The 9354-nt window shown below is 34.4% G+C and overlaps 1 protein-coding gene across 2 annotated transcripts; it reads right to left on the reverse strand.

The window, feature by feature from the left end:
- Nucleotides 1–322: 322 nt before the first annotated feature.
- Nucleotides 323–8670, reverse strand: LOC145133281 (plasma membrane ATPase 4). Of its 2 annotated transcripts, XM_079068224.1 has the most exons (15): nt 8382–8670; nt 5074–5193; nt 4745–4981; nt 3873–4634; nt 3562–3789; nt 3302–3446; nt 3049–3213; nt 2720–2958; nt 2604–2636; nt 1759–1840; nt 1502–1662; nt 1255–1428; nt 995–1177; nt 722–903; nt 323–616 (listed from the first exon to the last, which is right to left on the reverse strand). In XM_079068224.1, the coding sequence occupies exons 1-15, from the start codon at nt 8436–8438 to the stop codon at nt 520–522; spliced, it is 2865 nt and encodes a 954-aa protein (XP_078924350.1). In that variant the 5' UTR covers nt 8439–8670; the 3' UTR covers nt 323–519. The 2 variants fall into 2 exon arrangements, with proteins under 2 accessions (XP_078924350.1, XP_078924349.1); XM_079068223.1 differs by having other exon boundaries at nt 2720–3213.
- Nucleotides 8671–9354: the final 684 nt, after the last annotated feature.

The following is a 9354-nucleotide window of genomic DNA, read 5'->3' on the forward strand; positions in this document are numbered from 1 at the left end:
AGTTTTGGAGATGTTAATATGACATGTCTTGCTAGTTGATTGATCAAGGCGACATTGCAGGGATGAAAGCTGATTCGGCATATTGAACTTGTATATTATAAGCACACAATTGATCATGTCAAAATAAAAGGGTATGCATATAGAACTTGTACATTACAAACAGACAGTGCATCCATCCATTAACAAATTAGCAACAAGTAAGAAGAAGCAAAGTTTAGCAAGAACAGAAACTACGTTATGGGAGATGTTTAGTTTTACATGACATGGCTCTTTCATTCTTTCTATTTTAAAAGCATAGTAAAGCAACCATACAAGGTAAAGGTAAGCAGCAAGTAATACTCACTTGGAAATTCACCGGAAGAAAACAGAACAAGTAAAAACAGTTTGAGGGGTTATATCCCTTCCCCCGTGTTTTCAGACCAATTATCAAACGGAACCTACTAGTAGTCTCTTTCATAATAACTTAGGAAAAAAAAAAAATAAAAGACCACTTCAAATTTTCTCATCATCATCTGTCTCTCACACTGTGTAATGCTGTTGGATTGTATCAATATCCAGCCCCTTCAGCTTCACCACCGACTCCACGTGTCCCTTCAACGTCAGCACTTCCCGTAGCCTACTCGCCAAAATTTTTCATTAAAACGAAAACAATAATGGGAGGATTTTTTTTTGTATATATTTAAATTAAAGAGAGATTGGTTTTTCAAAGAAAGAAATATACCTTGCAACTTCAGCACGTCTTTTAGCTTGCTCAGCGATTTCAGAGAGTTCCCTGTAGCTGCTCTTTTCGTTGAAGATATTAGAAGCTTCGGGTGCTTGAAGTCCGTGCAGTGTCCTCTGAGCAAGTGCCCATTGAGCCTCTCTCTCTTCTCTTCCGAATTCCTTCTTCGATGTGAAAGCAGTCTGTAATTGTAATTGTTTTTCAAAATCAACAGTTAATTTACGAATGAATTCAGTCTCTCACGAAAAAAAAAAAAAAAAAAAAAAACTTTACCTTGTTGTCAAGCAGATTGTGCCATGCTTTCCCGCTAAGAATATATCGGATGGCAAATTTCATGATGTCGAGAGGGAAGTAGAAGACGATGCTGTAGAGCCAGATGACACCTGCCCATCCCCACCCTACTCCTTTGATTCTTGCAAATTCCCACTCTGCGTATACTGCTATAAGAGTCGCCACCTGAAATTGAATTATTTTTTTCAGATTTAGTTTGTCTTTGCTTCTTGTCGGAAAATCCTGAAATATGTACAACGTACCAGTTGTGCAGCTAGGAAAGCGCCCAATAGTAAGAGACCAGGGCGCTCGATAAACGACCAGCTTCGTGAACGGGTGACGAAAATTAGAGCCTGGCTCACAATACTCACTTGGAGATACAAAGCAGCCATCATCTCCACCTCACTGTGTCTGATCGATCTCACACCAAATGTGTTCTGCGAGGGTTCGTGTTTATCAAAATTAGTAACGGAATATTTTTTTTTAAAATTTAAATTATTTTTCACTTACTGTGAAGAAGTCGGTGTCTCTCATGATCCAGAAGAAGATGACAGTCATTAAAGCCAGGTAACCTCCTAGTACGATTCCAGTGGCGAAGATCTCTTTTAGCTTCCAGCTGTCGGGTAATGGAGATGGTTTCACACGATCCTTTGAGATGGTCATGATTGTTCCTATCAAACAAACAAACAAACAGATTTAGAAAACAAAAAATTCAAAATTATTAAAGAGAATAAATAGTACAAGACTTGAAGTGAAATCTCTCTAACCATCGTTAAGGATTGCGATAATCAGAACCATGAAGGGGGAGAAATCAAACTTCCATATCAATGCGATGAACATGAATCCAAACTACATAACAAAAAATATATATTAACTTAATACACAAGGTTATCGATAGCGATAGCAAGGAAATAGCGACAACCCACCTATACGCTACGTAGCGATAGCAATAAAATAGCGACAGCTATTTCATGTTTTGTGATTTCTTATAAAATTAAACACTATATTTACTTGCACCTATGCAGCAATCAAAAATAACATAGACCTAACAAGTACCAGTTCTATTAAGCTAACATGAAGTTCCAAAAGATGTTTACCACAAAAGATTGGTTAGTTTTAGACTCTAAAGTCTAAAATTAAGTTCTAATACCACAAAAGAATGGTTATTTTTAGACTCTAAAGTCTAAAACTATGTTTCAATGCCACAAATCGATTTTGGTGAGGTGTGTTATTGTCGCTACTGTCGTAGAAAAATCGATTTTGGCGCCGATCGTACAATCTTAGTCGATTAGAGGGGAAGACACGGAATTGACTGTACGACTGCCCGCCTAAACCTATTCCGAGCCTAATTGCTACGTTTCTTACCGATTTAAAAAAAAAAAAAAAATTTTGCCGGACATCGCTACACACGCTATTGCCTCGCTACAGGCATCGTAGCGACCCATCACAGCTACGCTACGCTATTCGCTATAGCGAGTGTAGCGATCGCTATTAACAACCTTGTTAATACATATATATATATATATATATATATATATATATATATATATATATATATATATATAAATTAAATTCAGTATTTAAAATCATAATCTTGTAACTAGTAACTTACCACAATACGAATGGTGATAGACACAGCATAAATCTGGAAATGGAAAAGGAAAAGATGTTAGTATTTTTTTCAAGGACTGATATTGATAATGGGGGGAAGTAGAGGGAGGGACTAACCGTGTAATTCTTCATTCTTTGGAAAATTGCTCGACTGGTGAGCACTGCACTGATGATAACACTGAGACCAGGTTCAGTAAGCACAATATCAGAAGCACCTCTTGCAGCATCTGTAGCATCAGCAACAGCAATTCCGATGTCTGCCTTCTTCAAAGCCGGGGCATCATTCACACCATCTCCAGTCATTCCACAGATATGCTTTCTTTCTTGTAACTTCTTCACAATCTCATACTTATGTTCTGTAACATAAAAATTGTATATTAGGGGCTGTTTGGTTCGAATATAATGTTTTTGTAAGGAATGGAAACAGAAAAAACACACACACACACCAGGGAAAACTCCGGCAAATCCATCGGCTTTTTCGATCAACTCTTCAATGGGGAGTGCTGCAATGGCTGCATCCTTGTGTCCACCAAGCAATGAAGAAGACGGGTACATGTTTGTTCCCATTCCAAGACGTCTACCAGTTTCTTTAGCAATGGCAAGTTGATCACCTGTAAATTAACAACATATATGATATAATTATTAGTGAAAAAAAATCATTATTTAATAATTAGGAGATACGATTGCGATTGTAATTACCAGTGATCATCTTGACGTTTACACCAAGATTAAGAGCTCTGCGAATAGTCTCAGCACTGTCATGCCTTGGTGGGTCAAACAGAGACAACAATCCAACAAATTGCCATGGACCACCAGGGCTATCTTTCGATTTTTCAGGGACTTCCTGCAAATTTATCACATTTCCACCATTACCCAGGGTAAGTATAAAAAAATAAAGGCTCAAGTGTACTTTGAAAATTCCAACACAGTTAAAGAATTGTATTTATAGCTATACAAACCTGTCTTGCAACGGCCAAAGATCGCAGCCCACGTTCAGCAAATTTATCAATCATGGCATGAACTTTCTTCTTCAAATCTTCTTTGCATCCACAGAGGGTCAAAATCTGTTCTGGAGCACCTTTGCTTGTTCTATGCCAGTCACCACGTTCGTCAATGTAAGTCAACGCTGTCCTCTTGTCAACAGGGTTGAATGGAAAGAAGTGAACCTCTCTAATTCCAGCTCGAGCCTAACAAAATCTCAAATACGTCAGCAACAAAGAAAATAGATACATTTAAAAAGAGAAACAAACAAACAAACAAACAAACAAACCTCTTTGGGATCAGCTAGGGTTCCAACAATGGCAGCATCAATGGCGTCCTGGTTTTCAGTTCTTGAAGCCCTAGCAGCAAAAAGCAACACCTGTTCCTTATCGACACCTTTAGCAAACACCTCAATCAAATTCTTATCCACAGAAAGCTTGTTAAGCGTGAGTGTCCCTGTTTTATCACTGCAGAGTACATCCATTCCCGCCATTTCTTCAATTGCAGTCATTCTTTTGGTGATGGCACCTTGCTGTGAAAGCCTATGAGATCCGATGGCCATGGTGACGGAGAGAACAGTCGGCATAGCAATTGGGATTCCACCGATCAACAGAACCAAGAGATTGTCGATTCCGCTTCTGTAAGGCCTGTGCTGGATTGGATACATGACGACTACTTCAACTGCCATTCCGACTGCGATAGAGCAGATACAGAAGTTTCCGATTGCTGTAAGAACTTTCTGGAAATGGCCGACTTGGTTGGTGCTGTCGACAAGATGTGCAGCCTTTCCGAAGAAAGTATGCACACCGGTGGCGATAACAACAGCTTCGATTTCTCCTTGCTTGCAAGTCGAACCAGAGAAAACCTCATCGTAAGGGTTTTTGTTCACCGGGAGGGATTCACCGGTAAGGGCAGATTGGTCAATTTTTAAAGGATCTCCTTCGAGAAGACGAGCATCAGCGGGAACAATGTCTCCCAATTTGATACTGATGATATCTCCGGGGACCAAAATCGCGGCTTCTTGTTCACTCCAACGCCCATCCCTGAGAACCTGAAAGTTATAAGTGTTTACTCCGGTTAGTAAAAAGTAAAAAGTAAAAAGTGAAAAGTAAAAAGAGAAAGTAACGGCGACATGTAATGAAGAGAAGAAGGAAGGAATACCTTGGTTTTAGGGGCGAGACCAGCCATAAGTGCAGCAGCGGCATTTCCAGCGTTGTTTTCTTCGATAAAACTGATGGTTGAGTTGATGACAAGGAGGCAAACAATTCCGACGAAGTCTTGCCAATCTGGTGGTTTTCCACCGCCGTTAGCCAGTGCGATGGCCATGATTGCAGCGGCTTCCATGACCCATGAGAGTGGGTTCCACATAAACCCAAGAAACTTGAGTAACTTGCTTTCCTGTAAACATTTCAAAACAAAATAATTTGTTTAACAAAAGACCAACATAAAGATTTTGATTATTGATAATGAATTCATGATATTGAATTTACATTTTTCTCTTCAAGTTTGTTGGGTCCAAAGAGTTCAATTCTTGAGGCTCCCTCATCTGAGCTTAGACCTTCGCGGGAACATTTCAGTTGTTCAAACACTTCCTCGATTGGTACTTTTTCCTATAGTTTCAGAAACAAATATGGTTGGTTAAAAACATTCTATTAATTACAAGACAAACAATAATTAAGTAAAAAGTAATCCAAATAAAATAAATAAATAAATAAACGTAAAGCTTGCTTTTATATCAACTTAATCTTTATCGTTACTTTAGTTTTATTCCACAATTTCATGTGACACGGGCATCGGGTTCCAACGATTATGACCCATCACAGAAAAAAAAAAAAAAAAAAAGAATCAATGCCCACTAAAAATGAGAATAATTTTATTTTCTTGAAATAAAAAAATAAATAGATAGATATACACACATGCCTCGCCATCCCTTGTTAGTAAGGTTTGGTATATATCCCATTCCCCTCATCACAATTCACATAACTTTAACAGAAAAATGCACACTTTATTAATGGAAATGTGTCACTAATTTTGGTAACACCCAACCCCACCCAACTAAGGTAAAAAAAGTTTATACATACATATGGTTGTATGAGGCATCACTTGATAACAATAAGTAGTTGAAACAATAAATTGGATGTAACTTCTTGTGAATAAATAGTTGTCATTACATAGCATAGATTTTATAAAAAAAAGATAGTGGTAATTTAGTTACTATTTTGATCACAGGAAAAAAAAACCTACTAGTCAGATTGGAAAATGACAATCACGTTTTCTTCCTCCACTTTGTTTGTTTATATTAAAAAGTTGTATCAAGTATCAACCATTTTTAACTTTGTAAATATGTACATTTTTTTTCCTTGAGCTAATGATGAAATAAAAGAATATAAATAAGTGGAAAGCTATTGAAATGGGGTTACATGAATAAAAACAACATAGACAGGGACATGTATGGTTGAGTAACGCAAGTTGACTTTCCACTAAACTCAAAATGGTGGGACCCATTAACCCATATTCTTAATTTTCCAACCAATAAAAAAGCAGCACCTAGGCAAAGAGAAAGAAACGGGTGGGTTTCACTCACGCACCGAATAAGAAAAAAGGTCCTAAAAGCCAACTAAACCACACGAGAAAGCAAGGGTACATCGGGAATTCCGTGCCACAAAAGGTGGGTGGTGGAAAAAAGAAGCCATATTCGCATAAAATAAAAATATAAAATATAAAATATACACCTTACCAAAAACATATAATTTAAAATGATTCTCATTAAGTATTTTTTGAATTTATTAAATTCTATAAATTAAGACTTTGAGTGAAAACATATTTAATTTTATAGAATCTAAAAATCCAAGAAACAGCGTCAGAAGTCATTAGTCATGAGTCAGAACCGTTAAACAAAAAAATAAATAAATAAATAAAAGAAAAGAAAAACATAAAACAAGACAAGGGTACCACGGACATGTACCTACAAGGCCACAACACCTTCCTCTCATTCACAGACAGATTCCATAGAATTATTTAAAAGTACTGTACTATCACTAAATATATTAATTAAATAATAAAATTAACAATTATTTAATTTTTAATTTAAAAAGTATACTTATAGACTTTTGTAGTTCGTTGGTCTATTAATTTACAATATTCTCAAGCGTTATTTCAAAAGCTAAATGACTACTTTGCAAAAGTATCCAAGACTTTAAGTGAGAATATATACATAAAATAGGTTACTAAATAGTATTACTTTATTTTTTTCTAAGGTGATTTTTTGAACACTAAAATGTATAGAAGACATGTTTAATAAGAAAATCATATAAATTGTGTAACAATCAATAATGTATACAAATATTCTGATTAACAGTTGGTAATAATTCATGCACCATATAATTTTATGATATGTTTTATGATATAAAAACATGTTCTTTTAGGGATTCAACTTTCAATTTAATGCTTACAGTTTATTGCGTAGAATGTAAGCATTGATTTCAAAATCATAGAAGAACATTTTTCTTTAACTTAATTAAGTTCGATTTCGGAAATTTATTTAATCTTGCAACTATTCAATATTTATTCATTGATTTCTCGTTTCACTTATTAAATTTTTTTTATACATTTTTACTATTACTATATAATAAAATGAAATGAAATTCTTACCAATATATGCAATCATATTTCAATTTGTCACTAACAAATTTACCAATTAGGTATTGCATAATTTGATAAGAGAATTATTTCGTTACATAAATTGGTAAAAAATAAAAAAAAGTGACAACATAATACATAGTTTATAAAAAATAAGTGATTATACTGCATAAAATGAACAAAGAAAAAAAAAACATGTAAGACGGTAAGTTAGTTGGACAAATAAATGATAACCCCTTATTTTAAATTTAAATCAAAATCAAGAACCTAAAAGCAAAAAATCTTAGATTTGATGCCTAACAAAAATATCTTGATTTATCTAATGATATCAAAAGATTCTGATATTCTAACAACTTAACAAAAAATTAAAATTTTAAAAAACCTGCAAATTCTGTTATATTTCCTCCAAGATTTTTTTTTTTCAAACTAACTCCATTATATTTATCATATCAACTTAATTTAAAAATATCAACAAATCCATCTTTGACTATCCATTGAATTTAAATTCAAAAGAGTTCTTTACAATCATCTCTAATATCCACACACGATAGAGAAGATCAATCAATATTCGAATTAAAATAAAACTCAGACTGTTGATTAAGAGATCAAAACAATTGATCCACCTCTATTATTCGTGAGAATTATAGAGTAAGTAATTGAAGAATTTCATTATATTACGCAAGTTGAACAGTAATAAAGGCATATATAAAAGCGAATCATGAGGTGTTAAAATCAAAATTGCAATCGTACACATACCTTGAAAGTGATAGAAGAAACGCAAAGAAAACGTTTAAATTAATTTTAGGAAAGAAAAACAAGTAACTTTGTCGATTAGCATGCAAACCGTACAGGAAATTTAAATCATTATTTTAATCGATTCGTAACTGATAGAAGGAATAAATAAGTGAAGTAAGGTGTTTGTTTATGAAGGAAAGTGTTCACATGCGTGAACGCACCAAAAAGCAAATTAAAAACAAACAACATGATGTTGCTGCGTTAATCAATGATGATGTTAATGTCGCTAACGACGATTTCATTCTCAAATCTCAAATTGAAATAAGAAAAAAAATCAACAAAAACTTCAGTTGATTTCCAAAGTTTATTCAGAAAAAAAATCTATCAGAAAGTAGTAAAGAAGAAGAGAAACTGTTGTTCATACCAGATCAACAGTCTCGTTTTTAATCTCTTCGAGACTAAGCGCTTTATCACCGCCCATCTTGGCAGTGGCTGAGAGACGACAACACCGATGAACGGCGGCGACGACGCCGAGAAATCAAAAGAGGAAGAGAGATGTGTTAATTGGGGGCGAATTAATGAATGAAGAAGAGCATCAGTAGGTTATAATGAAGAGAGAGAGAAGCAATGGAGTTTGAATTGTACTCAAACCCCAAAGAGAAAGAGAGAGATTTGGTGTTGTTGAGGAAAGGGTTTTCTACACCTCAGGTGTATGAGTCTCTTTATACTTCACCACACACCCCTTCCCTCGTTGAAGATACCACCCGTTGAGACCTCTAACCCCAATGTGATTGTGGGCCCCTTTACCCAACCTCCACCCTCCCTTTTATTATTTTTCTTTCTTTATCCTTTATCACTTTTTAAAAAAAATACATAAATATATTCGCTATAATGTATAATTGTGTATCATTAAACTTATCATTCCGTTAAATATAATATTATCCTGATAAATCTTTCCCATGACGTGTTGTTAAATAAAAATTGGATGAATATGGACTTTTTTTTTTTAAGTACGATTTATTTGAATTTTGAAAGTTTAAAAATTAGATAAATATGAATAAATAGTCTCATGTTATTTACAACAAAATCATAAGTCTAGTCTTTAATTTATCTTTTATGAGATGGTCCATATAATTCCAAAGCCTTATTTATTTCTAACCAATATAAAATAATTCATTTGATAATTTTGATTTTAATTTTTTTTCTTTTATTTTTAAGTTTATAAATACCAAGGTTGTTAAAATCTCGATTTTGATCTTACGACCTTACGATTTTAAGATTCTATAAATGAAAAACGATCCTGATCACACTACGATTCTGATCCCACCTCTTTAGTTTTATTATATAGCAGAGTATCAAACATTCGTTTATTCATACTTGAAATCGAGCGTCACAAG

This window comes from Lactuca virosa, chromosome 8 (genome assembly GCF_052849685.1).
Source record: "Lactuca virosa cultivar CGN04683 chromosome 8, Lactuca_virosa_CGN04683_v6, whole genome shotgun sequence".
NCBI classification, from domain to species: Eukaryota; Viridiplantae; Streptophyta; class Magnoliopsida; order Asterales; family Asteraceae; genus Lactuca; species Lactuca virosa.